The sequence below is a fragment of the Pogona vitticeps genome, chromosome 3, assembly GCF_051106095.1.
Source record: "Pogona vitticeps strain Pit_001003342236 chromosome 3, PviZW2.1, whole genome shotgun sequence".
NCBI classification, from domain to species: Eukaryota; Metazoa; Chordata; class Lepidosauria; order Squamata; family Agamidae; genus Pogona; species Pogona vitticeps.
In genome coordinates this window covers 260,524,916-260,552,892 of record NC_135785.1, presented here as the reverse complement: position 1 = coordinate 260,552,892, position 27,977 = coordinate 260,524,916, and the positions used below count along the sequence as shown (strand labels likewise).

The following is a 27,977-nucleotide window of genomic DNA, read 5'->3' as shown; positions in this document are numbered from 1 at the left end:
GGGAGAAGATTCCACCCGAAGGGTCCCACCACGGACAAGGCTCTTTCATTTGCCTGTCTAAATGAAAAGGGGCCTACCAAGCTTTCTAATAAATATATAAAAGAATAATTGGCCTAACCCAGTCCCCCCCGCAACCGGCAGGATGGGTTAAACTTTTCAGAAGGACAGGATTCCTTAGTGACAGAAGGTCAAGGAAAGGGTCCTTTGGAGGAGAAAATATTTTAAATAAAATAAATAAAGACGACTGCATCATTACATCAGAACTCCATGAAGAGGCTTGTTACAGGCATTGGTTCATTGCAAGGTTTCTCAGCTCCAGCATAGCAACTTAGCTTGTTAGGGTTAGATGACCGGTCATCTAGAGATGAGCATGGGGCATCATTTCTTTGTTGATAGTACAAACACAGCAGTTTTGAAAAAGTTTCAGCTTTGGAGAGAAAATGTTTTGTCACCTTCTAATTGCAAAGTCAGCTTCTTGCCAAGGTTGGCCCACAGAACCACTTGGGGCCTAACTACCATTGTAAGGGGCCAAACCTTGAATCATTTCTTCTCCCCTTGCTAGGTTTCTTCCCTTGGAAGTGGGAGCGACCACGTGATGGACGCGGTTTCTCAATGTGAGCAGTACGCCAAAGAGCAGGGAGCCCAGGAACGGAATGCCCCCTGGAGGCTTTTCTTCAGGAAAGAGATTTTCACACCGTGGCACAACCCGAATGAAGACAGTGTTGCAACAAACCTCATTTACCAACAAATAGTGAGGGGGGTGAAGTTTGGGGAATACCGGTGTGATAAGGTAAGCCTTGGGTGTTTCTCAAAATACATCCATTGCTTGTATCATGTGTGCCCTTTTGGGGGGATTTTTGGGGGATTTCTAATAAACAGAGAGAATGCTCATTCAGAGTGAAGGCAGGAAGAATTTCTCTTCTTCCAAACAGGCTTTGCTGTTCTGTCACAGAATCAAATCTGATTGGCTGAGTTCAACCATGATGGTGCCCCATTCAGAAAAAAAAAAAACCCCGCAGAAAAGATCCATTTCCGGCATGGCTTAATCTGGCTGCATTTTTTACTCTTTTATTTTAATGTATTCCATTTTTGCTGACTGCACAAAATGGGCCCAAAAATGTTGAAGCAGGAACGATGAGACATCATTTTTAGGAACAATTAAAACTCCATGAAATGGATGGCATAGCGAGATCATCCCTTTGCAGCCACAGTCCCTGATTGTTTGGGACTCTGGGAAGATGTTTGAATGTATCTTCGAGACGGAGTTCTCTTTATTTGCTAAGAGGACATGCTACTTATTGCTGGAATACTACTCGACAAAATCAGAAAGGCACTAGAAAGAAAAATCAAAATGGAGAAGTGCTGGACATTAATTACATTCAGGGTGGAAATATCCTGTATACACACCAGTTTCAGAAATGGTTGCAGAGTTTTGAATGTCTGTAAAATTTATTTCTTCCCCCTATACAGTAGAAGACAGAGGAGAATAGCTTTCAATTCCTCAGATGTCCCACCCATTCTCATTAACTGGCCTTGACATCTCACTAACTCTCTAGGAAAAACGATTAAGTTTTTTTACATACAGTTGCTTTAAATTACAGACTTGTGTATACTGTTGTCTTTATTTCCCATATACTGAGCAGCCAACTGAACAGATCAACAGATCAACTGCTCTTTTCCCTGCAGGAAGAAGATTTGGCAGAACTGGCTTCCCAGCAATACTACGTGGATTATGGGTCCGAAATGGTCTTGGAGCGTCTCTTGAACTTGATCCCCTCCTACATCCCAGACAGAGAGATCACGCCTTCGAAAACCATAGAGAAGTGGGCTCAATATATCATTGCTGCCCATAAAAAGGCAAGGAACTTGAGTTTCTCCAATTGTGAGGCTAACAGAATTTTGCAGACGGCCTGGCCAGGCACTTAATCCCTATAAGTGTTGGAATATTGGGGCAAGAATATTGGGGCTGATATTTTCTGTTCTTCCACATTTAAATTTCACTTTCATCCTATGGCAGATGAGTTCAGTGGCTGCTAGTGGCTGCTGGTCACCATGAGTATATAATTTGCTTCCAGCTTCAAAGACACTACCAATGGCCTTTCAATACAATTTTTTGGGGAGTGCTGGCAGAAGGATGCTACAGTGGAAGGGGGTGACTCCGGTTTCAGGGATGCTGTGAATCCACTTCTGATTTTAGTCTGCACTTCACAGGAGCTAAATAGATAAGACAACTCCTGTGAAGAGCAGACGAAAACATGGAATGGATTCGCAGCACCTCTGAAATTGGGTTCACTAGACCCCAATTTGGCTCGTGAGCTCCTGGTGGACTTCCCAGGAATCTCTGCATGGCCATGGTGGTAACCAAATGCTGAAATAAGTAGCCTCCCATTTAAGGCAGGCCAGATCTCAAGGGCAGAGTCATCTTTGTAGCAAAGGAACAACAACAACAAAGAGTTTTGTGGCATGAGTTTTTGTGGTGGTCTTGACAACGTTGTAAAGCTGATGATGCTGAACAGGACAAATCTGCTAGTGTGGCGTGATGTTCATACTGCTCAAGGTTGTGAAAGGGGTTGCCCAGGGAATCGCAGCCCCTATGAGATGTTCGCCGCAGGTCATTATTTTGGATTTTTTTCCTTTTTTCCCCCTTGCAGGGAATCTATACCCAGAAGAGAACAGACCCCAAAAAAGTCAAGGAAGAGGTGGTGGATTTTGCCCGTTTCAAGTGGCCTTTGCTGTTCTCTAGGTTCTATGAAGCTTTCAAATTCTCAGGTAACACAAATCTCCAGGTCTTGCAGGGTAGCTGCAAAATACAGGACGTCAATGTTCATGGGTGGGGCTAATGGTGATCCATGAAGCCATACTGTGGCCTGGACAGCTGTACATACGACATCATCAATGCACCAGTGATCAGTGTGTTTGCTGTTGATTTGTTCGGTCTGGAAAGGTTCCCCTCCGCATTCAGATTTTTTCTTCCCCAAATTGAGAGCTGGAAAACTAACTCTACAGCTTTGAACTAACAATGTAGAAACAGGACCATCCAACCTATACTAATAAAATTTAAAAAGCATGATGGTCCATGTAACTGACTGATGGGAGAACCCTGGATTTATTGTATATAGAGCACATGACTTCTCCGTACCAACGAAATTAGCCTTGATTCCATTCATGGGCCTGTCCTCACTGGCATATAGATATGGTATATGGATCACTGAGGGCATGGTTTGGATCAGGAAAAACACTTAGATCAAGCTATCCTTTTTCTTTAAGAGCTGTCCCGCACCTTTCTGGCCCAGCAGTGGGGCATGCCTTCTTTTTTGCATGCTCCGTGAGCAGCCTCTAGCAGCTGCAGGTTCCAAAGGAGATTTTGAGAGAGAAGGTGGAGGGAGAATAACAGAAAGGAAACAGGGATTGAGGAAGGGAGAAAATGGAACCACAAAGACAGAGGGGATGGGGAATGACTTTAAAAAGTACTTATTGCTTCTCCAGACCCTTCTCCGTTGATCAAGGACAGTACTTAATTGACCGCTGATCGTGGTTCACTCTTTGGACGGGGGGAGCACGCCAAATTGCATCTTGCTCCTTCCGTTGACCTCAAGAGACCCTTTATAGTCCAATCTCCCCCACACCCGAAAACAGCCAGTCTAAGTGGCAGTAGAAAGAACGATGTTGGAAGCCGCAATCAAAACTCAAGGGGTGGGTCCTGTTTGCTTTCACGCTTTTATATATATTCTCATCTCTTTTTTGTAACCGAGGTCCTAGTCTTCCCAAAAATGACGTCATCGTAGCTGTAAATTGGACGGGTGTGTATTTTGTCGATGAACAAGAGCAGGTCCTTCTGGAACTTTCCTTTCCAGAGATCACGGCTGTCTCTAGCAGCAGGTAAGGCTATAAATTATCCATCAGTCAAGTTGGGGAGAGGAAACCGGGGGGGTTGAAAAGCATCCTCCTCATCTCTCTCACTGCACCATGAGGCTTTAAGTGAAATCCCCTTCTAATGGTGCGATAACTGTATCATAGAGGGGACCAGATGTCTTTTTTTTTTGAGGTGTTGCTATCATTACATGAATTCCGTTTATGCCAATCCAATCAATGGGTGACTTCCAAAAGGTCCTCCCACCCTCCACAGCCCTGCCCAGCTCTTGCAAACTCAAGACTGTGGCTTCTTTTCGGGGGTGCGTACATCTCATCTTGGGTCCTCCTCTTCTCCTGCTGCCTTTCCCACTATTATTATCTTTTCCAATGGATCTTGGCTTCTCATGATACCCCTAAAGTACGATAGGCTCAGTATAGTCATTTTCATTTCCAGGAACACCCTGTTTCCCCCAAAATGAGACCTAACTTGAAAATAAGCCCTAGTATGATTTTTCAGGATACTCATCATAGAAGCCCTACCCCAAAAATAAGCCCCACCCTCCACCCTTTTGCAGCAACCAGAAGATGACATGACTCTAAAATAAAACATCCCCTGAAAATAAGTCCTAATGCATTTTCTGGAGCAAAAATTAATATAAGACCCTGTCTTATTTTTGAGGGAAACAGGGTAGTTCACATTTGATTTGATTTTCAAGGTTAGGTGAGAAGAAGACTTCAGGGTTTAAAGTGTTCTCTTATATCTTCACACTGATCTTATTATATGTGGTATGTTTTTTCTATGACACTTGCTCCAGAGGAGGGAAGCTTCAGGGACAGAGCTTCACCTTAGCCACAATCAAAAGTGATGAATACACGTTTACGTCCAACAATGCAGAAGACATCCGGGACCTCGTGGTGACATTTCTGGAGGGGCTGAGGAAGAGGTCAAAGTTTGTTGTGGCGCTCCAGGACAATCCAAATCCTAGTAAGGAAACTGAAAAAGACTTTGGAGAAAGGACCAAGCATCTGGTCCCTGAAACTGGGTGGTAGTGGTGGGGTGGTGGTGTCAGATCACATATTAAGGGAAATCTGTAACAGCGTTTTCCCTCCAGATACGCAAATCCTTCAAAGTGTCATACCTAGACAACTAGACTTGCAGGTGAAACCTCTGATTACTTCTCAGGGTTCAAATGCAATACAAAAGCAACTTCATGTGCAAAATGCAGGTTGAGGCGAGCCTGTGTTAGGTGAAATGCAGCCAGCCATCACTTTGGGCATCTCTCCTTGTAATGACAGGCTAACGGTATCACCTCAGTGAGCCCAGGGCCTGGTAAGGTAGTGAAATCCACACCTATGGAAAGGAAAAACCATGTAATAAACAATACCAGAAGACCTTAGCAGTTGATCACAGGACGTTGTTGCAGATAAACAATCCCCCACAGTGATAGGATGACATGCAGTCTGGCCGCAGTATCCATGGGGTATCCCTTCAAAGCCCCACCGGTCATGCTGAAAAACGTGGAAGCATTGAATGCGACACATTGCAAGGTCTCTGGCTCCCTCTAGGGGCCATTTCTGGCAAATGCATCCTGGAATACATCATCATCATCATCATAACAGTTGCCGATCTCAGAAATCACACCATCAGAGCTACCAAAAAAACCCCCACAAATATTAGGAGCCACATACATACTGTGCCAGTATTTAACAGATAGGTATTTGTTTAAAACTTGTATCTATTGTATAATACCAGTCCATGTTTTTATAATTATGAATCAGTATTTCTGGGGAGGTTTATTTAGTATTTTCATCCAGCAGATAAGTGAATCAGAGCATACTGATCCCAAAGGTGAAGGGAGGTCCTACTGTATAAGCCAGTCATTAAGTGGAGATTTGACCGTCATATACAGGTTCTCTTAATCTGCCTTGACAGCTTTTATCCAAACGGAATCAGTTTCCGCCATGCTATCTCAGAAAAATCATAAGAAATTGGTTTTCTAGTTCAATCCCCTGGCAGGGCAGGAACAAACTCCGAGGACAGGAGCGGCAAACTTCTGGCACTTCAGATTTTGGGGGGGGGGGGGGGGCTAAAATTCCCAGAATCCCCAACGGTAAAGGACTGGGAGTTCAGTCCAAAACATCCAGAGAGCCAAAGCTTCCCCACCTCTGTCCCAGGATGTTCTCTTGTGAGATGCAAGGACTTGAGGGCCTCCAAAATGCAACCTTCAGTGTGTCTTCAAGTCTTCACCCCCGATACAATTCAGCATTGCATGAACACACCTGAGGTTGCATCAGCCACCCAGAAATGCTTAAAAATGGGGGAGCCCAAGAAAAAGTGCCTGGAAGTCCATTCCTGGTTGTAGCCCCGTCCCCCTTTTACAGAGGACTTTGGTGACAAATACAGGGGACGTGGTGGTGCTGCGGGTTAAACTGCAGAAGCCTCTGTGATGCAAAGTCAGAAGACCTGCAGTCGTAAGATTGAATCCACATGACAGAGGGAGCTCCCGTCGCTTGTCCCAGCTCCTGCCAACCTAGCTGTTCGAAAGCATGTAAAAATGTGAGTAGATAAATAGGTACCACCTCGTTGGGAAGGTCGCGGCGTTCCGTGTCTAGTTGCACTGGCCACGTGACCACAGAAACTGTCTACGGACAAATGCTGGCTCTACGGCTTGGAGACGGGGATGAGCACCGCACCCTCAAGTCAGACACAACTGGACTAAATGTCAAGGAGAACCTTTACCTTTACCTTACCTTGGTGGCAAAACAAGGTGCAGCGAAGTGCACCTTGCTTCCAACAAGAATCGCCACTCTTTGAAGTTTCCAACACCTGAAATGCTCATTTTTGTTCAGGAAAACAAAATGAGATCCCGGGAGAGTTCAAGGATGCAGAAAAAGCAACGGAGGGGCGCCTGTGCCACGTGTCACATTTTGCACAACTCCCCCTCCTTTGCAGGATGGCTTATGCACTGCTGAGATGATAAGGTGACCACATCTAAACGTTCTGAACTGCGAACTGTCAGCATGACCGGTTTTGTCTCTTGCAGCGGGCGAAGAAACGGGTTTCCTCAGCTTCCTCAAAGGGGATTTGGTCATCCTTGACCAGGACACAGGAGAGAACGTGATGAACTCAGGCTGGGCCAACGGGATGAACGAGAGGACCAAGCAGAAAGGAGACTTCCCGACAGACTTGGTTTATGTCCTGCCCACCGTCACCATGCCCCCTCCGGAGATTGTGGTAAGCATCCTCATCCTCATCATGTGTCGTCAATGGCAACCCATTTCAGCATTTCCCAGGTAGAGAATACTCAAGTTTTCCATTCCCTTCTTCTGGGGACATCATCGGCACTGTGCAGCTTGCCCAAGGCTACAAAGGCTGGCTCTTCTCTCTGGAGAGGCACAACGGGGAATTGAACACCCAATCTCTGGCCCTTCAGCCAGATATCTAAACCACTGAGCTATCCAGCAGTTCAGAAGTGGTTGACCATTCCCTTCTTCTGGGCTTGCCCTGGGATGGTGCAACTTCCCCAAGGCCATCCAGGCTGCGTCTTTTCCCAGGTGGCACCTCTAGCAGACTTTTGGTGAGGAACAGAGAATCTAACACCTTTTTTCCCCTTGTTCTGCCTAAGGTTTACTTTTCTCACAAGGGTGGAAAAGAAATTCACATAAACATCAATATTTTTAAAGATTTGTCGCTTTTGCAGCCTGCCAAACGTCTTAATGAAAAGGCATGCAAATCTTGCAGTTTCCTATTATCAGAGTCTTCTTTTCATTCTTTGATCTCTTAGTTGAAATGGATCTGGAGCAGATATATAGAGATTCCCATCTCATTCCCAATTTCCCCCATTTCAGCCTTTCCTGCATCTCTAGTTTTATTAATGTTATCTCTTTATACGGCATTGTCAATGTGTGCACTTTACAAAGTCCTGGAGGCTAAAGGGTCCCTGTCCCCGGGGATTTCCAGGGTAAGATTTGACACAGGAGAGACAAGACAAGAAGACAACAGAGGAAAGGAATCAGAAGTAAGCCAGAACCAGCAAAAACCTGACCTTTTTTCCATTGCCTATCCTAGTTGAATAGCTGTGTCTTCAGGAAGGCTTACGGATTGTTCTAACCCTGTGGTCCCCAACTCTTGGGCAACACTGGTGTTCTTAGACTTCAACTCCCAGAAAACCCAGCCAGGCTGCACAGCAGATGGTGAAGGCTTCTGGGAATTCCAGTCCACGAACATCTGCGTTACCGCTGATGGGAACTGTTGCTCTGTCCATGCCTTGAATCACCCTGATCGTGTCTTTGCTACTCAGGCGCTGGTTACGATGACTCCGGACCAGAGGCAGGATGTCATCAGAACAGCCCAGCTGGTGATGTCTGACGGCGAAGAAAGGATGAAGCTGTACACTTTAGAAGAGTTCTCTTATGATTATTTTAGGTAAAGCTATAACTAAGCAAGCGGGGGATGTTACGGACGTCTGGAAGCTGCAGCTGGACCTTGATTACGACCAGAACTTTGTCTTGCTTTTGACAATATCGTTTTATATTTCGTTTTGTATTAGAGATGGGCGCGAACCTCAGTTCGGAGGTTCGTTCTGGTTCCCACGCAGGGCACCACAGGGGTCGCATGTTGCCTCCCTGGCCAATGACCCACTCACCCGTCGGAGCGTGCTCCTCTCCTTCTCCTCTTCAACAGTTCCGCCAGTCCCCGGCAGGAGCACATGGGGTGGCCTGTCCCGCCTCCTTGTCTGATTGGGCGGCCAGCCCAGGAGGCGGGGCAAAGAAGCCGGAGACTGGTTGAACCACCGAAGAGGAGGAGGAAAGGAGCGCACACGCCGGCTGGTGAGTGGGGGGATCCAGCCGGGGAGGTGGGGGAAGGGAATGCACAGTGCCTATGGCGTCGTGCGCATGAGCTGACACAAACCTCCAAGGAGATGGCTTAATGAAAATGAACTCATGGCCTGACATCTTGGATGAAAGCAGCTTCCAGCAAAATGGAGAAACTGCCTTTAGGGTGCAGGGGGGAGGGGGCAGTTACTGGTTTCAGGAGGACAGGAAACTCAGTCCTTCGGCAAGGCTGGGCCAGAGATGCCTCTCTCAACCATGCGTGGACACCAAAGAAACCGGAAGGAAGTGCTTCATTTATCCTCTGTTTCTGGCATCCACAATCTGGTTTATGCCGGAGCTTGGAAATATTAAGCAGCCGCTCTCTGAGTCCCCCAGTAAACGTGGCCACCGCTGTGCACTGGGTACAGGAATCGGGGGGGGGCGGTGAGTCCCAAAAGGTGGCTTTTTCCAGCTGTTGCTCTGTGCACCTGTACAATAACACTGCACGGACCACCGGCGTCATGAGTAGTGAAAGATCACCTCCATGTATCTTTGGTCTTTTTCTGCCTCCCTGCCTGATTATTTTTTTCCCTTCCCCACCAGGCCCCCTCCCAAGCACACCCTAAGCAGGGTCATGATCACCAAAAACCGAGGGAAAGACAAGATGTGGTCGTACACCCGGGAACCCATCAAGCAGCCTTTGCTGAAGAAAATCCTAGGCAGTGAGGAAATCTCGCAAGAAGCCTGCATGGCCTTCATCGATATCCTTCAGATGGCTCTGCCCGTAAAGAGTTGGTTGTTTCCATCATTGAGAAAATTCACTGTTATTTGTGAATGGGGGCCTTTTTGTCAGGCCTCGCTCCTATCTTTCTTAGGCTTACAGGGGTCAGAGTGTTCCACGTGACCCTCTCTAACGTACAGTGGTGCCTCGCTTAACGGCGATAATCCGTTCCAGGAAAATCACCGTTAAGCGAAAACATCGTAAAGCAAAAATAAAAACCCAATGGAAACACATTGAAAACCTTTCAATGTGCTCCAATGGGCTTAAAACTCACCGTCCAGCGAAGATCCTCCATATGGGGCCCATTTTCGCTGCCTGTATAGTGAGGAATCTGTCCCTAAACACAGCGGGGAGCCATTTTAGTTACCCAGCAGCCATTTTGAAACCGCCGATCAGCTGTTTAAAAATGATTGTTTTGCAAAGAATCGGTTCCCGAAGCAGGGAACCGATCATCGCAAAGCGAAATTCCCCCATTTAGATCATCGTAAAGCGGATTCATCATAATGCGGGGCAATCGTAAAGCGAGGCACCACTGTATTGCTTTTAGGCGCCTTCCTGGACAGGCCAGAAATGTCTCTCGCTCTAAATCCAGTTGTCAGTCCCAGTTGCTATAAGCCAGTGAGTGACTCAATGGGAAGTCAACCCTTGCAAAAGTCCAACACTTGCTTTCTTGGTGGCTCTCCTTAGATCTAGCAATTGGATTTGGACCCTTTCATTAGGAAAAAAAATTGGGAGACTTTATTAAAAATGCAGTCTGAATAAAATGAAAGAAGCCATGATATCCTGATATGCAAAAAATAAGAGTTCTTAAAAACGGCATTCGTGCTATTTATGCCTTCGTTTTCAGTTTTTCAGTTACGTGCCTGATTGCACAACTGGTTGCCTGCACTATTGCACAACTACAGGACAGGTGGTGAACCTAAAGATCTTCTGGTCCATGTCTGTTTGTTGTTGTTTAGTCGTTAAGTCGTGTCCGACTCTTCGTGACCCCGTGGACCAGGGCATGCCAGCCCCCCCCCCCGTCTTCTACCGCCTCCCGGAGTTGGGTCAAATCCATGTCTGTTACTCATCTTGAATACTTATTGGGGGAAAGGCAGTGTGTAAAGGCTTCAAAAGCTCAAAATAAAGACATTGCAAATTCTACCCCGCCTTTCTAGTTATTGCACCCTTAACTCGGTCTGTCCACCCGTCCTGAAGTATATGGGTGACTACCCCTCCAAGAGGACTCGTTCGGTCAACGAACTCACAGACCAAATATTTGAAGGAGCCTTGAAAGCCGAGCCACTGAAGGATGAGATTTACTCTCAGATTCTGAAGCAGCTCACCGACAACCACATTAAGTAAGGGATCTTGCTTCTTCAAAGGGTGCCTGCCTAGAATCACGTTTGCGATGAACCTTTTATGGAATGACGGCGAGAGCCAAATACGGTAGCTCCACATTCATATCAAGGACGCCCCATTTTTGTTGTGCTGCTCCTCTTTTCTGGAAAGTTAAAATGCATCTACATGTTGGTCCAAGGAGATATCAGAATTACTGGGGGTGGGGTGGGGGGGTCTGCCAAATTATATTTGTGCCTTCGTCGCTGTCTTGAAAGGCAACACCGAGCAAAATAAAATTTAAAATGAAAATAAAAAGTTCCGTTCCTCCCACGTCAGCGAGAAGTATATTTTTAAAGAGAGCACGTGACCCCAAACTTACTGAATTCTAGAAAGGCTCAGGAATTGGAATGGACAGAAGCAGGGGGAGCACTCAATTCTTAGAATTGAATGCAATTTTAACATTCATGTTCCTGTTGAAATTATTCACTTATAACTTTGTTTTGGGTGATTGTTGTGCATGGTTTTTTTTTAACAATTGGTAAGCCTTGGGATTCTGATTCACGTGTGGTCCTTTCCTTTCCTTCATCCACTTCAGGTTCAAAATCCAATTCAATGCATTTATTGTGTTATATTATTCGTATCCCATATACGAATAAAAATCCATGTCTGTTACTCACCTTGAATACGAATAAAATGCATATTGTGTTCAATGCATTTATTGTGTTATATTATTCCTGTTTCTTCCTGTTTCCCGGACTTAAATGGAAGCTGCAATTCACAAGAATACTTTTCCCAGGCCCTGGAATATATATGCAGCAGCTGGTATTTTGTTTTGTTTTGTTTTTAATTAAGATTAAGTAAATAGTCTTTAATTGTCTTTATGTAGGCGTATTCTAGCAACACAGTACATGTCTTGAGAATGCATTTTTTAATTTTTTTGCATTTTTCTTTAAAGATACAGTGAAGAGAAGGGTTGGGAGCTGCTGTGGTTGTGTACGGGCCTTTTCCCTCCCAGCAACATCCTCTTACCTCACGTCCAGCGGTTCATTCAGTCCCGGAAGCATCACCCGCTCGCCACCGACTGCATGCAGAGGCTGCAGAAAGCACTGAGGTAACAACACCCTGGGGGGGTGACGTCTGAGAAGACCTCCCCAGACTAGGTGTTAGCAAAACCTGGTCAACAATACTGGGCTATAGCAGAAGATTCTCAGTGAGCCAGGGGACTTTCGGCCAATCAATCTCCCATGGCCTGAGAAATCTCGCCATAGAGAGGCGAGAAGAGCCACCACAGTTTGAAAAATTAACTAGTGCCTTTGTTTCATGTTATGTGCCCTCACGTCACCTCTGATGTGTGAGGACCTTATGACCGAGGGTCTCCCACAGCCTTGCTCAGCTCTTGCAAACCCAGGGTTGTGGCTTCCTTTAGGGAGCCAACCCATCTCACATTTAGTCTTCCTCATTCCCTGCAGCCTTCAACCTTTCCAGGTATTCTTCTTTTCCAGCGAGTCTTGTTTTCGCATGATGTGCCCAACGTAGGGCAGTATAACAAAGGAATAAATAAATAATAAAGAAGTTGTAGAAATACAGAGAAGGACACCTTGTTTTTGAGTCATTATTCCCCCCCCCCAACTTCTCCCATGGACAGATGTCTTGATCCTCTTTTAATGGCCCTCACGGAACAGCAGTTTAGTTAACAGTGAGTGCTTAGCTGCCACGACCACGATAATTTTTTTTGTTTTGCAGGAATGGGTCTCGGAAGTACCCACCCCATCTAGTAGAAGTCGAGGCGATTCAGCACAAAACAACACAGATTTTCCATAAAGTGTACTTCCCAGATGACACGGATGAGGTGAGAGCAAAATCCTTTCTTTTCTTTTTTTTGAATTTCTTTTTTTTTTTTAACAACTAGGGATAAGGTAAGGAGTACAGAAGGTAGAGGGGGATATGGGGGGAGGGGAAAGAAGAGGGAAGAAGAACACAGCATGTACTGTCATCCAATCTGTTTGTTCATGTTGCAATATTAAGTCATCTTTTCGCCTTTCTACAATTTGATTGCCCTCCAGTTTTCAACTTACAGTTACATCCTAGTTTAATTCTATGTTATTCAAGCACTAGCTGGTGACTCCAGCCATTTATCTAATAAATCCCATCGTTCAGTTGCCTTTTGTATTGGACAGTCTTTCAACACTTCTGATAGAATATCCATTTCTGCTGCTTCCCATATCTTCTCAATGAGTTCCTCTTGTTTCAGTATCTCTGATTTCTTCGAGTTCTTAGCATAAAGAATTCTGGCTGCCATGACTAGATCGATCGATGGATGGATGGATGGATGGATGGATAGATAGATAGATAGATAGATAGATAGATAGATAGATAGATAGATAGATAGATAGATAGATAGATAGATAGATAGATAGATAGATAGATAGATAGATAGATAGATAGATAGATAGATAGATAGATAGATATAACTAGGTAGTTATTTGTCATCTATATTATCTGGTATAATGCTCAGTAAAAACAATTCTGGGATTAGTGAAACGTTACAGAGCAGTATTTTTTTGTAACTGAATATGTACTGCTATCCAACACTGTTTCGCTACTCTACAAGTCCACCACATATGGGAAAAGCTTCCCTCTTGTGCTTCACACTTCCAACACACATTTGACACCTCTGTATAAATCTTTGACAATTTTTTTCTGAGTCATATGCCACCTATAAAACATTTTATATATGTTCTCCTTGAAATTACTGATTTAGTGAGCTTGATGTTATTTTTCCATATTTGCAACCATTGATCAATATCAATATTATGCCCTATATTTTGTGCCCACCTAAAGGTGAGAGCAAAATTCTTAGAAAAATAAAAACGACCGTGACCCACAAAGAGGGGCCTCAGGGTATGTTGAAAGACTGTAGAGATGAATTGTAGTCAAGTATTTACAGAACCAAGAATTCGGGAGTTAGGGCAAGATTGCGAATGATGGAGAATGAATATTTTCTGCTCTTACCATGTTCCCCCTCCAGGCATGCAAAGCCTTCCATGTTATGTATCTGAATAGTCAGATGTGCAAGCGTAGCTCCTCTGATGACCAGCTTAAAAACAAAAGCAAACTACAGTAGGATAGTACTTTTGAAATATTTGAAAAGCTGTCACACAGAGGAGAGGCAGGATCTGTTCTCGATCCTCCCAGAATGTAGGACATGCAATAATGGGCTCAAGCGACAGGAGCCCATATTTCAGCTAATATCAGGGAAAAAAACTTCCTAACTGTTAGAGCAGTACGACAATGGAACCAATTATTTCAGAAGGCGATGCTCTGTCGGAGTCCGTATCACAGTCTTCCCAGGACTCCCACAGTGCTCGCTCCAGCACTGGAGGCATTAAAGAGAAAACTGGACCACCCTCTGATATGCTTTGACGGTATTCCTGTATTAAGCAAGGGGTTGGACTTGATGGCCTCGTAGGCCCCTTCCAACCCCATGATGCTATGATTCTGAGCAAAAAGGGGGAGGGATTGTGGGAGGACCAGGGTCAAGGGTGCTGAACGTTTGCAAAGATGGTCACAGGGGAGACCCTTCCTCAATCTGTATCTGGCTCCCAAGGGATGACCCTTCAGAAGGTGTAAAAGTCACGTTATCTTGGCAGGCATTCGAAGTGGAGTCGAGCACCAAAGCCAAAGATTTCTGCCAGAACATCTCCAATCGGCTCCTGCTGAAGTCATCGGAAGGCTTCAGCCTCTTTGTCAAAATCTCTGACAAGGTAAGCAAACAATCAAGACTCCGTTGTTGTTAGATGCCGTCAAGCCCTCACTAGCGTAATGAATGACTGCTGTTCAAAATGTCCTGTCCTCAACAGCCTTGCTCAGGTCTTGCCGATTCAAGCCTCTGGCTTCTTTTAGGGAGTCCACCCATCTCGTATTTGGTCTTCCTCTTTTCCTGTTCTCTTCAACTTTTCCCAGCATGATTCCTGCCTTCTCGTGATGTGCCCAAAGTATACGACAGCCTCAGCTTCATAATTTTTGTCTCCAGAGATAATTCAGGCCTGATTTGATTTAGGACCCCTCCTTGTTTGTCTTTCTGGCAGCCCAGAGCTCTCTCACAAAGCTCTCCTCCATTACCACATTTCAAATGAATCAATTTCTGGTATTTTATCATAGATCCTGTGGCAGGCGTAATATATCCGTCTTGCTCTCCTGACTTAAACCAGAGGTGGGGAGGCTTTTTTTCAGGCTAAGGACTGGATTCTGTTTTGGTAAAGATTTGGGGAGCCATGTTCCAGCCATGATTGTAGGACCGCAGCAAAATGGGTGCAACCGAATTGTGTTCTTCCAAGCCCTGCTGGGCATCAAAGTGCGGTTCATTTCCAGGAACCGATTTACAAGTTGCAAAGCATAGCTCGATTCTACACAAATGCTCCACAAACACAAGGTGCCTTTTCTTGTTATATTTTTAAAAAAGTCTCTCATGGTTGATTGGAAGTAAGAGCCAAAGAATCTTGTGGGGCAGATGGAGAACCCAAGGGGGTTGCCTCCAGTTTGCAGACCAGGGCTTCCCTGATTTAAGACATTCCACTGGAGCTCCAAAACCTGGCTTTGCGTTACCTGTTTCTAAACTCAGTCCAAGGAGTGGTCGTTGCCCAACCATAGAACCACTGCTCATGTGTTCTGTTAGTATTAACCAAACTCCTTCCAAGAGTTTGCCCTCCTTGGTAAGACTGCTTCTTGGTTGTCCCTTGACAAGGACCTTAGAAGAAGAATCTTAGAACTGCAGAGCTGGAAGGGACCCTCTCGATCATCCAGTCCAACCCCCATCAAGGAGGTCCCATGGGGGAATCGAACTCCCAACCCTCTCGCTCCACGGCCAGCTGCTTAAACCACTGAGCTGGCTTTTCATTGCTGTGTTTCTTTTCTTTCAAATGCCATGTGTTCCTGCAGGTGATCAGCGTACCGGAAGGAGATTTCTTCTTCGACTTCGTCAGACACCTGACCGACTGGATCAAAAAAGCCAGGCCACCGAAAGATGGTAAGTGCGGCCACACCGTTCCTTCTTGCCGATAGAACTATGTTTTTAAATGCCAGAAGATTGGTGGGAGCCCTTGACTGTAGTGTAATGAGGTGTCAAAGTCCCCAGGTGATCAAATGCGCTTCCTAAGCTTGAATCGGAACCCTTCTCCCTGATTGGCTAGCTTTCTGTGTGAAGGGATGCTTCAATTTATACAGAGGACGATTCCATCCTGGCAGGGAGAATTCTCACCGTTCGTTCAAAGTGATGAATTAAAAACTTGGTTCTTTAGGCAGGACTTCCCTCCTGTCAATACAGTGGTGCCTCGCTTAACGAGCGCTTCGTTTAATGACGAATCCGCATAGCTATGATTTTTTTGCGATCGCAAAAGCGATCGCATTGTGATGTTTTAAATGGTAAAACATCGCTTTGCGGTGATCGGTAAGCTGTTTTGCTTACCGATTTTTGCATAGCGATGTTCTTAGAACAGCTGATTGGCTATTCCAAAATGGCCGCCAAGTAATTAAAATGGTCGCCCGCTGTGTTTTTGCGCCCATTCCTCGCTTACCGGGCACCGAAAATGGCGGCCGTATGGAGGATTTTCACATAACGGTGAGTTTTTTGCCCATAGGAACGCATTAAACGTGTTTTAATGCATTCCTATGGGCTTTTTTGTTCCATATAGCGACAAATCCACATAGCGGCGATTTTTCTGGAACGGATTATCGTCGCTATGCGGGGCACCACTGTACTTGACTTTATTTATATTATAATTTTCTGTTTCCCCACCTTGAGAATTACTAAGCATTGCTAATCACTATTGTTTTGAATTGTTTTTAACTGTTTTAATTTACAATGTTTAATGGAACCCACCCGGAGTAGACTTTGTCTAAAAGGGCGGGATAGAAATCTAATAAATAAATAAATAAATAAATAAGTAAGTAAGTAAGTAAGTAAGTAAGTAAATAAGTAAATAAATAAATAAATAAATAAATAAATAAATAAATAAATAAATAAATAAATAAATAAATAAATAAATAAAAATGAAGCCACCCAGAGCTTGGAAACATTCCTTTTTTTGGACTGTAAAGCCCAGCATTCCCCCAGAGAGCAGCTGGCTTGAGGAATGCTGGGAGTCGTAGTCCAAAAAGTCACATTGTAAGGCTCTGCAAACCATCCTATTGATTGCTGTGTGCAAGTATTACCTCCAGTTTTATTACTCATATTTTATTTTATTTATATAACAACCGACTTAGGGGATACCCACTACTCTTGGCGATGAACACAAAGGAAACTAAACCCACAGTAGCATTGTCATCCCCCTCCAACAACAGAATAAAATAACAGAATAATATAGACAGCAACAAACACAACAAAATCATATGGTGACATCAAATTAAGCTCCAGAATAAAATTTGTAAATTTCTATCTCAGAGGAAGTATGTTTTTAAAGGTCTCTTTATCAAGTTCTGCCTTAACACGCTTTCTGAAAGTTAGGAAGGGTGGGGCCTGTTGTAAATCTAGTGGAAGACAGTTCCTCAGGTGTGGAGCTACCACCCAGAAGGCCCGATTCCTAGCTGACATTCTTCTGGACTCTGTTGGTGTGGCCATTCTAAGAAGCAAGGCCTGGGAGGAACGGGTGAAATGGGCAGTATAGGAGGAAACCCCCCCCCCTTATCCACAGGATTGGAATCCTGCTGTTTCACTGATCCATGGACTGAAAATATTTAAAATATGGAAAGAAAAAAATTAAAAATATATATTTCTAAAGTTGAAGTTACTATAAGTGGCCACTAGAGGGAACTGGAGACCGTGCAATGTATCACATTGGCTATCAAAATACTGTGGTCCCTCACAAGACAAATTTAATTTGTTCACTGGTTAATGTTGTCTTGCGAAAAATTTGTCTTGCGAAACGTGTTTTCCCATAGGAATCCTTTGAAATCTAATTAATGCGTTTCTATGGGCAAAAAAAGTCAGAACAAAATCAAATTTGGTTTACAAAGGGTTTATTAAGTGCTCTTTAAAGCCATACCTATTGTGTAGATGATTATAAAAAATTCAATCAAAAACTTTAACTTTTTAAACCTCATAGAAAATCATTTAAAAATCAGCAAACATGAGGCAGGAACAAAAAATGGAAAACATTCATCTTACGAAGCACGGCCATAGGAACATTTGTCTTGTGAGTCATCAACCCCCATCACCAAGACCATTCGTCTTGCAAGTTTTTTCTCCTCTGAGGCATTTGTCTTGCGGGGCACCACTATAGCGTTTCTTATAATCCACGTTTTCCCTGCATCCACGGGGTGGTGGTGGTTGTGGTGGTGTTTGAACCAACCTTCCACGGATATGGGCATCCTATGGTCGTTCTTTGGGAGAGAGAGTCTGACAGATACCGAGGCCCTAAACCATTTAGGACTTTACACTGTCGTCACTAACAGCTTGAATTAGCATTTTACGCTGCGATTATTTCTTTGGCCAGGGATAGTGCCTTCTCTTACATATCAAGTGTTCTTCATGAAAAAGCTTTGGACCAACACTGTGCCTGGAAAGGATTCAATGGCTGACTCCATCTTCCACTACTATCAGGTATGCTATGAACCACGAGTGTCTTTGCCGGGGCGGCCCCTTTGGTCTGTAGGGAGGAAGGGGGGAAATGTGTATTTTTATTTATTCATTCGTTTCAACATGTGTATGCCCCTTTGAGGAGCGAAACAAAGCAAGATAACTTGCAAACTGCAGGAGATGGGAAGAAATCTCCTGCTGTGGAAGTCAGATGCTTTCAGCACTTAAGGAATTTCTGGCTCTAATGATGGGTTTCTTCTAATTTCTCTCCCTTGTTTCTCTCTGACGTCACACGCAGCCCACGATACATTGCATCGGAAGCATTCTCTAACATATTCCCCCCAGGAAGGTCTCCTCCGTCAGTTAATGTAACTTAAACAGAGGTGGGCACGAACGATGAACCACGAATCAGAAAAAACCAACAAATCAGGCCAGTTCGTGGTTCGGTTCATGACCCAGTCTGGGGATCCTGTTTTGCCAAAGCAAAACAAAGTGCCAAACTTTATACCCTGCAGCGCTTCATTTCGCTTTGGCAAAACGGATGCCCGTCCACCCCTTTCCCACATCCTCCCTCCCCCCCCAGTCACCTCTCGACCTGGTCCTCTTGCTCCCTCCTCCTCCTCTTTCTCCTCCTTCCTGGGGTCGGGCTGTCTGCCTCTGCGCCTGCTGCCCACCTGACCCCATGCCTGCGTGCTAAGGGCAATCCCATGCCATGCAGTCAAGAAAGTAGGGCTCAATAAGAAGCTGACAGCCTATACCAAGATCCAGGTCTATAGAACCTGTGTCCTGAGCACACTCCTGCACTGCAGTGAGTCCTGGACCCTTTGTGCACGGCAGGAGAGGAAGCTGAACACGTTCCATAGGCGTTGTCTTGGACAGATTTTTGGTATCACCTGGCAGGACAAAGTTCCAAACAGAGTAGTCCTAGAACGAGCTGGAATTTTCAGCATGAACACATTACTGAAACAGCGACGCCTACGTTGGCTTGGGCATGTTGTGAGAATGGCTGATGGTCCGATTCCAAAAGATCTCCTGTATGGAGAATTAGTGCAGGGAAATCGCCCCAGAGGGAGACCACAGCTGTGATACAAGGAGATCTGCAAGCGGGATCTGAAGGCCTTAGGAATGGACCTCAACAGATGGGAGACCTTGACCTCTGAGCATTCAAGCTGGAGGCAGGTGGTGCATCACGGCCTCTCCCAATTTGAAGAGACCCTTGTCCAGCAGGCTGAGGCAAAGAGGAAGTCACAAAAGCAGCAAAATCATGGAGCTGGAGAGGGGACAGATTGTATTTGTCTCCAGTGTGGAAGGGATGGTCACACTCGAATTGGCCTTCTAAGCCACACTAGACGCTGTTCCAAGACCTCTATTGAGAGCACGTTACCATAGTCTCTTTCGGCCGTGAAAGCCTTTGAGAGTACTGCTACAGATGCTGAAAAACACGGATTATAGCCAACTCTACTTCAGTAGTGAACATTATACATAGCATGGTCTCTGGCTCCTTCCAGTGGTCAGTTCTGATAATTTCATCTTTGGAAATATATATTTCCAGGATTTTTCTTTAAATATTTTTTAATAATTTTAGACCATGGATAAGTGAATCAGCACATACTGATTCCGTGGATAAGGGGGCCCGCTACTGTACTGCCCTTTTCACCTGTTCCTCCCAGGCCCTGCTTCTTAGAATGGCCACACCAAGAGAGTGCAGAAGAATGTCAAGTAGGAATCAGGCCTTTTGGGTGGTGGTTCCACACCTGTGGAACTCCCTTCCACTAGATCTACAGCAGGATACTGATCCTGCAGATAAGGGGAGTCCTACTGTTTTCCTCTAAACAAAAGACTGACAAAAGATCAGCCTTCCATTCTCATGACCTGGCAGAACGCTTACAGTACTTTTTCTCATTTATCTTCTTTTTTTTTTCACACAGGAGTTACCAAAGTACCTTCGTGGCTACCATAAATGCAGCCGAGAGGAGGTTTTCCAGCTGGCCGCCCTGATTTACAGGGTGAAGTTTGAAGATGACAAGACCTACTTCCCCAGCATCCCTAAGCTCCTTAAGGAGTTAGTGCCCGATCCCCTCATTCGGCAGCTTTCTCCAGATGACTGGAAGAGGGTAGGTCTCTTCTAGCACGAGGCTTTCCCTTCTCCTGTACGTTCGGAGAGGAAAAGAAAGTCATTGGATTCCTATTTATATTTCTGTACAGCACCCCCTAATGGCATGCCACTACCTTTGGTCATTACCAACAATAAACCTGAAAACATAAAAGAAAACATCCCGCCCTCAAAATATTAAAATATATAAAAAAGGAGGGCAACAGTCCCAGAAACCCAATATGGTGGCAACGGACAAAAATACAGAGTACAGAATATAATAACAGTAAAGAAACTGAATCGGCAACAGTAATAAAGAGAGAATACTCTGAAATACCTTCCTGAAAAACAATGTTTATAAGCACTTTCAGAATATCAGAAGGGAAGGGGCCTGGTGCACCTCCACAGGGAGGTGGCCACCACTGAGAAGGCCTGGTTGCTAGTCATGGAGATGGGATACTTTTACAGGGTTGTAGGCGATCTTCTGGTTGTTCAAAGATTCATGAGCTGCATTCCCAAAACTGGTCATGATTTAAAGGGACAGGATGGAGTTTGGTGGATTTTTCTATTTCAAGATGGGCACGAACTGCCAGTTTGTGCTGGTTCGTCCTTCGAACAAACTGGTGTTTGGTGCTTCCTAGCCCGGCCTCCTCTGGCAACCGCCCGCTCAGAGGCAGTGCCCAGAGGAGGAAGAGCAGGGAAGCCAGGGAGCTGCCTTTTGAGTAGGCGGCTGCCGAAGGAGGCAGGGCCGGGAAGCCCCGAACACCAGTTCGGCCAAAAATCAGACTGGTACAAACTGGTGAACCGGTGGTTCATGTCCATCTCTATTTCTATTACTTATTATGTGTGTGTATCTTCATATATTACCTGTTTTATATTTCTCCCTAGTCAGATTTCATAAAAGAAATAAAATTTCTTCCAGCACACTTAGGCATAACTAAGTATGAATTAAAAGTAATCGAAATTACATGTATTCCATTATAAAATGCATTAAATTCATTATAGATTAATTTATATCTATTTGGAACTGCAGACTTTAAACATAATTAAGAGCATCCTCTTGCTGAATAACAAAGGGTTGCAAAGGCTGTTTAAAAAACGAAGGCAGGTAAATGGTGAGGAAGACTCGTAGTTCGCTAAGGATCAGCAATACTTTTAATAAACATTGTCCTTTATTAAAGTAAGCAGGTGGATTAGCAGTTTGTGATGAATTTTTTTGACCAAAAATTCAGGGTAGCACCAGGATGTTTTTTTTTAAAGGGCCCCATCCCTCCCTCCACTCATACAAATGCGATAACTGTTGTCCTGCTGTATTCACACGTCTAAGAATTCGGCCATGGAATTTCTCCCAAATAAAAATACGTGCAGAAAAATCTGAGCCAAATCTGAGCATCAGAATGTCTCTATACAGGTGAAAATCAAACTGGGGAAAAATGTAACGCTAGCAAAAAAAAAAATTTGCAGCCATGTTTACACCTGGAGAAAGTAGGTTTGCTCGCCTTTATTTCCTTCATCATTTATTTCTTTGCCACAATTCATGCATAGGGTGGCAATCCTGGATGGTCAGGTTTTAATTTTTATGGCTACCAAGAAGTTTGAATCCATCTCCTGACTGAAACATTTTCTCTCTCTTTCTCTCTCTCTCACACACACACACTCACTCAAAAACAGCATGAATCATTCAACCCTTTTGTATGTTCTCCCTCGCAGTCCATCGTGGCCTACTTCAACAAGCATGCGGGCAAAACGAGAGAAGAAGCCAAGCTTGCCTTCCTCAAGATTGTGTTCAAGTGGCCTACGTTTGGATCGGCTTTCTTCGAAGTGAAGGTGGGAGAATTTCTTCCTGTCTCACCTCTTTTCTCTGAGGGTGGGAGTGGCTGTCCGAGGGAAAGACAGTTAAAAAGCTGCCTTTCTGTGTTTTGTTTAAGACGATTCTCTTCCCTAATTTTGGACACAGTAGAGCCCTTCGGGACTGCTACAGGTCAGAAGAAAAAATAATATTATAATATTAAAAACCAAACCATTCGTTTCCAAAAGGACCCCAGAAGATGGCAGATAAAAGTCACCATTCAGTTTATCAGATCATGTTAAATACCTGGACAGAAAGAACTATTTTTTCCCTCCCCTGAAACCTAAGTAATTATTCAGTTGGTCTTTGGCAAACAGACCTTTGGTGAGGGCTTCTCCATTTTAGTCATTACAATAGAAAAGTTTCCATCCTTAAGTAGCTACACACCTCATTTGTGAAAGTGGAAGCGTAAAACACACATTAGCTGCCAGTTCTGCATCAGTTGTACATGCTAAGTAGGGATCATCTTGAGCAGAGATTAATTGTGTGGTGCTGTTCTCTTACCAGCAGTGGTTCTAGACTCCTTGAGGGTCCCTCAGCAACCCACATCCTGACCCTTGGATGTGTTTTTGTAACTCTTGTCTTAACTGGAAAATAGTTTCGGCCGTAATCATGTCCATCAGTTTTAGGCCGAAGATCAGGAAAGGCTTCTCAACTGTTAGAGCAGTCTGATAATGGAACCAACGACCTCAAGAAGTCATTGGTTCTTGAAATCATCGTGTGCTCCAGTGCTGGAGACATTCAAGAGAAAACTGGACCACCCTCTATCTGATCTGCTTTGATTTGGATTCCTGCCTTGAGCAGGGGGGTGGACTGGATGGCCTTAAGAGGCCCCTTCGAACTCTATGATCCTATATAATTTTTTTCTGAGCTTTAGCAACAGGTCTCTCACCCTCTATTTTCCACAGCAAACAACTGATCCGAATTACCCAGAACTCCTTCTAATTGCTATCAATAAGCATGGTGTCAGCCTCATTGACCGCAAAACGAAGGTAAGGTGGATTTACTTAACAGCCTTTGTAAGCAGGACTGAAGGTTGAGCACTCTGTAGTGCAAGAGTTGTTGAGTGTAGGTTACATCGGAGGTGAAAAGTGAGTTGAAGGACAGGCTGAATAAAAGTTCACCTTTTTTGCATGTTACAACAGTATCAGTAAACGATCTTCCAGGGTTTTCATACTGAGAAGATACCGAAAAATGTCATATCCTTAGGTATTATGAGTAAATTCTATTCAGTGTCACTCGACACATTTTAATGCCTGCATTTACAACACATAGGTAGCTGGAACATTCTTTCTTTGTGATTAAATGAATTAGATAACATTTATGGAAAATGGGACTCTTTGAGGCTTTTCATCCTGAGGCCTGTTCTAATGGCAGAGACAATAAGTCACTGACAGAACAAACGGATGAGATGGCAGCTTCACAGTTAGAAGCTGCACTCCCTTGCAAGTTAAAAGACGTACAGTTTTCCTGTCCCAAGATCTTGCATCTCCTCAAGCTTGCAAACCAGTCATGTTTTGTCTAGTGATCGGTCACAGAGGGAAAAGCATAGTATTCATTTGCAGGCTGATGGAGCTGAGACAGAAGGTCTGGGGGGGCCTGGGAGTTAGGTCTGGAGGGATAAAATGTTATCCCCTTCTGATTGCAAAGCTGACATCTCAACGGTTTCTGACCCAAACGAATGCAATGGGAAAGCAGTACTGCCGTCACCCCCCTGCTTTTGATTGGTCAGAACTCATGGTATTAGCAGGAGATCCAAATGCAGGTCCATGATGGAGTGCCTCTGGGGACACCTTTAACTGCCTTCTTTGTGTCTGTAGGATATTCTCATCACCCACCCGTTCACAAAGATCTCCAACTGGAGCAGCGGGAACACCTATTTCCATATCACCATCGGCAACTTGGTGCGGGGGAGCAAACTGCTCTGCGAGACGTCCCTGGTAAGAAAAAAAAAAACCAGCCTGTTCCTACAGGCCCAGAGAGAGGTGGGTGCGATCCCCCGGTTCAGAGCAATGCCGCACAACCCGCCTGACTTGCCTCTTTTTGAAAGCCAGAATGTTCTCTTTCTTTTGAGGGGAGCCCCACAGTCTGCTTTTCTTTTCTTTTGGCTGGGGCTTTGCTCCCTTGCCTCATGGCAGAGTAAGAGGGAAATGGCACCATTTGACTCAGTGACCCACATTTCTAGATACAGCTCTGGGATTGTGTGCAGAGATGGGCATGAACCGCAGTTTGGTGGTTCGGTCCAGTTCAGCATGGCACCCGCATGGGTGTTCTGTGGGCGCCGTGCCCTCCCCTCTCTCCTCTCCTCCGTTCCCCAGGCAAAGTGGGCACTTCCCTCCTCCATTTCCACCAACGACTGCCCGCTGAGACAAAGAGGTGGTGCTACCTTTGAGTGGGCAGCTGCTGGAGGAGGCAGAGGAGGGAAGTGAATGCTGAATGGGCAGTCATGCTGAGGAGGCGGGGAAGGGAGCATGTTTTTTGCCCAGGGAATGGGAGAGTGGGCTGAGGAGGCAGGAGAGGGGAGTGAGTAGTGCCTGCAGAACATCTGTGTGGGCGCCGCACCCATGTGGGCCGAACCGCTGAACTGTGCTTTGTGCCCATCTCTAATTGTGCGTTATCTTCTCCCTCTCCACTTTTCCACCAGGGCTACAAGATGGATGATCTCTTGACCTCCTACATCAGCCAGATGCTGACCGCTATGAGTAAACAAAGAAGTGCAAAAGGCAGCAAGTGAACTGAGAGAAATCAAGGGCCACCGCAGGCCCTGGAGTTACTCTGTCAGCTGAGGGCTGTGGGTTATCCCTGCAGTTGGGGGAAGACCTTCTCCACACACGTGTGGAAGATGAGCCGGACTCCTTCGGAAAGCACATCGGACTCTGATTTGGAGGACGGTGGGCTGACATCCCCTTCAAGTGAAGACGACTACCTGTGAAAGCAGCCGGTCATTCCCCAGCTCCTTGACCTATGTTTTTTTTTTTTTACTCTCTTATCCTGGATTTAAGCCTCAAGACTTCTTTCAGACAGAGGGGCTGCACCATTCGGGGGGGGGGTGATGTTTCAGAGGGGAAGCAAAATGTGCCGGAGGTGCCCGTCATCGGCCAGCGACACCACATACTGCTTCTGTTAAAGTCTTTTTAAAAAACGGTGTCAGCCAGAAACTGATGAACCCCACGCCTTGCGAGAAACCCAACAGCACTCATTAAAAATCTGCTGGGTTCAGGGGCTGTGCTGTTTGGATAGCAGGAAACTTAAAAGCATGTGTGTTTATATACACACACACATACACACACACAATTCATTTTTGACATAAAATATATAAAAGGCTGAAAACAAGCACATTTCACATACAGACACACAAGGAAAAAAGGAAGACGTGAGGCTGATGGAACAAAATCTTGATGTTTGTGGGCGAAAGGAAGAGCTTGGAAGTGCAATAGCTGAACTTATTTAAAGTGGTCTAGTTTTACCGTGTTGCTGTTTTTTAAACTTTCATACTCCTTTTATTTATTCAGCATGGGTTGGGGAAGGTTTGGTTCAACCGAGAGAGGCTGTAGAGAGCTTTTGAAGAAGATCTAAGCAAGAGACAGCTGGTCTTCCTGGAGTAAAGGCAGGAGAAAGACATGATTAGGGGACTCATTTATGGGCAGGTCTACTTAATATTGTGATTTTTTCCCCTGACTGCACTCTTGGATTGGGAGGGGGGAAGTGGTCGCTGAAAAAAAGATGCACTGGGCTCATTTCCAGTGTAGTCTGAAGATATAGTTTATTGTGCTAGACCAAACAGGAGTCGTACATGTTATGGCACTTCATGTGTCGGTCACACCCTCTTTCAATGCGCTATTCTTGAGGGGAAATAAATTATTGCAAACGCTAGGGGTGGGGGAATTTTGAGCGAGTTCTTCTCATGTGAACCTGTGGGGGAGAGAGAAGTAGATGGAAATTCTTTTCTTTTAAATTCCCAGTTATGAATAATGTGCATTTCAGGAGATTTGCTGTCAGGGGCGGGATAAAAATACTGTAGGTTGACAGGTATAACACTGGCATCTAAATTTTGATTAGCTAAAAAAAAGAAGACATCAGATCTTTTTTCTTTTTTTTTCTATGCAGCACTTCCAACCAGTTTTTTGTGTTGCTTTTTAAATACCATTCGGGGGGGGGGGGGGGGAGCAAGAATGCCATTCTCTTTGGGAGGGAATTTCAATGGAAGAAATGGGGATCACGTGTTTGAATTCAGAGAAGCAAATCTGTCCTTTCTTTTCTGTAAGAACTCTATTTGTCTCTAAAATATAGGACACCCCCCCCCACATACATTTTAGAATATGGGGATTTTATAAGTTGTTTCAAGAAAGACCCATGAGAGTTGGAAAAATCTATCCCCTTGACAAACCCTAACACAATGAATAAAATTGTGTAAATTGGTAGTTGGGGTTTGCTTCCGGAATCGTGTGATTCCAAATCCTGGGCTCTTTCATATACAGTGGTGCCTCACAAGACGATTGCTTCACGGGACAAAAAACCTGCAAGACGATTGTTTTTTTCGATCGCTATGGTGCCTCGCAAGTCAGTTTTTTCTATGACCATGCTTCGCAAGACTTTTTTTTTGAGACCGATGCCTCGCAAGACGAATAAATTTCATTCGTCTTCGCAAGATGATTTTTTCGCAAGGCAGCGCTTCTCGTGGAATGAATTATAATCGTCTTGCAAGGCACCACTGTATTAGCCATCCAGGATTTTCATGCACAAACACAACCTGATCTGTCATTCTGCAGTGCCTGGCTTCTGCTCATATCCTCTAGTTACTGGCAGGAATCTTTCTTGCGGACCACGACAAAGTCAACTGAGCTTGATTTTCAACATTCTCACACCGGCACCCCTTGACTTCTTGGGCTCATGCTGTACAGCACACAAGGTGGTCTTCATCCCAATGTCTGTGTACGTTCACTTTCATGTATGTGTGATTCCTGTTTTAGAAGTTGTGTGGGGGGAGGAGGAGCCGTTCCCACATACGTGTTGCATTTTGTGAGTCTGCTTCTGCCTGCTTGTTTGTTCAGCTCTGAGATGTGACATGGGATGGTTGGTGTGGTGGAACATTTCAATTAAAGCAAAACCTTTTGAGTTAAAAAAAAGAGAGAGAGAGCAAATATATATATTTCTGGAAGTATGAGAGAAATCAGATATTTCATAGATGAGCTATGAGTCTACAAAATTGGGCTGACATATCAGCCTAACCAGACTCCCTGGAAAAGACCCTGATGTTGGGAAAGAGTGAAGGCAAGAGGAGAAGGGGATGACAGAAGAGGAGATGGCTGGACAGTGTCATCGAAGTGACCAACATGAATTTGACCCAACTCCGGGAGGCAGTGGAAGAGAGGAGGGCCTGGCGTGCTCTGGTCCATGGGGTCACGAAGAGTCGGACGCAACTTATCGACTAAACAACATCAGTCTATGCAACACAGATTGATGGCTGAAATCCTGTAAGGGTGTAGTCACACATGCCAAAAGAACCCTAATTATATTGATTCTGCTATTATTTATATTGTTTTATAAACTTCCATTCGCGTGGGTAACATTGATTCATTTGGCCAGCGAATTAGGATTTTTTTTTACCACACCAGCATGGCCTTTTATCACTTAAATCCTTATCATTTTGGCACATGTGAACATTGCTGTCAATGTTTTTTTACTTTGCAAATGG

The 27,977-nt window shown here is 44.8% G+C and overlaps 1 protein-coding gene across 6 annotated transcripts in view; it reads left to right on the top strand.

Annotated features, from left to right (window-relative positions):
- The window catches only part of MYO7A (myosin VIIA), a 148,117-nt gene extending 120,709 nt beyond the window's left edge, over nucleotides 1-27,408 (top strand). For all 6 annotated transcript variants that reach the window (XM_078390211.1, XM_072993470.2, XM_072993469.2 and 3 more), the window contains 19 exons: nucleotides 563-790; nucleotides 1,687-1,857; nucleotides 2,652-2,769; nucleotides 3,753-3,879; nucleotides 4,668-4,837; nucleotides 6,897-7,087; nucleotides 8,154-8,278; nucleotides 9,271-9,428; nucleotides 10,635-10,788; nucleotides 11,724-11,879; nucleotides 12,512-12,617; nucleotides 14,419-14,532; nucleotides 15,707-15,794; nucleotides 18,259-18,365; nucleotides 20,270-20,455; nucleotides 22,144-22,260; nucleotides 23,191-23,274; nucleotides 24,103-24,222; nucleotides 24,927-27,408. In XM_078390211.1, coding sequence (XP_078246337.1) covers nucleotides 563-790; nucleotides 1,687-1,857; nucleotides 2,652-2,769; nucleotides 3,753-3,879; nucleotides 4,668-4,837; nucleotides 6,897-7,087; nucleotides 8,154-8,278; nucleotides 9,271-9,428; nucleotides 10,635-10,788; nucleotides 11,724-11,879; nucleotides 12,512-12,617; nucleotides 14,419-14,532; nucleotides 15,707-15,794; nucleotides 18,259-18,365; nucleotides 20,270-20,455; nucleotides 22,144-22,260; nucleotides 23,191-23,274; nucleotides 24,103-24,222; nucleotides 24,927-25,016 — 2,610 coding nt within the window. In that variant the 3' untranslated portion in view covers nucleotides 25,017-27,408. The remainder of the gene's footprint in view (nucleotides 1-562; nucleotides 791-1,686; nucleotides 1,858-2,651; nucleotides 2,770-3,752; nucleotides 3,880-4,667; nucleotides 4,838-6,896; nucleotides 7,088-8,153; nucleotides 8,279-9,270; nucleotides 9,429-10,634; nucleotides 10,789-11,723; nucleotides 11,880-12,511; nucleotides 12,618-14,418; nucleotides 14,533-15,706; nucleotides 15,795-18,258; nucleotides 18,366-20,269; nucleotides 20,456-22,143; nucleotides 22,261-23,190; nucleotides 23,275-24,102; nucleotides 24,223-24,926) is intronic.
- Nucleotides 27,409-27,977: the final 569 nt, after the last annotated feature.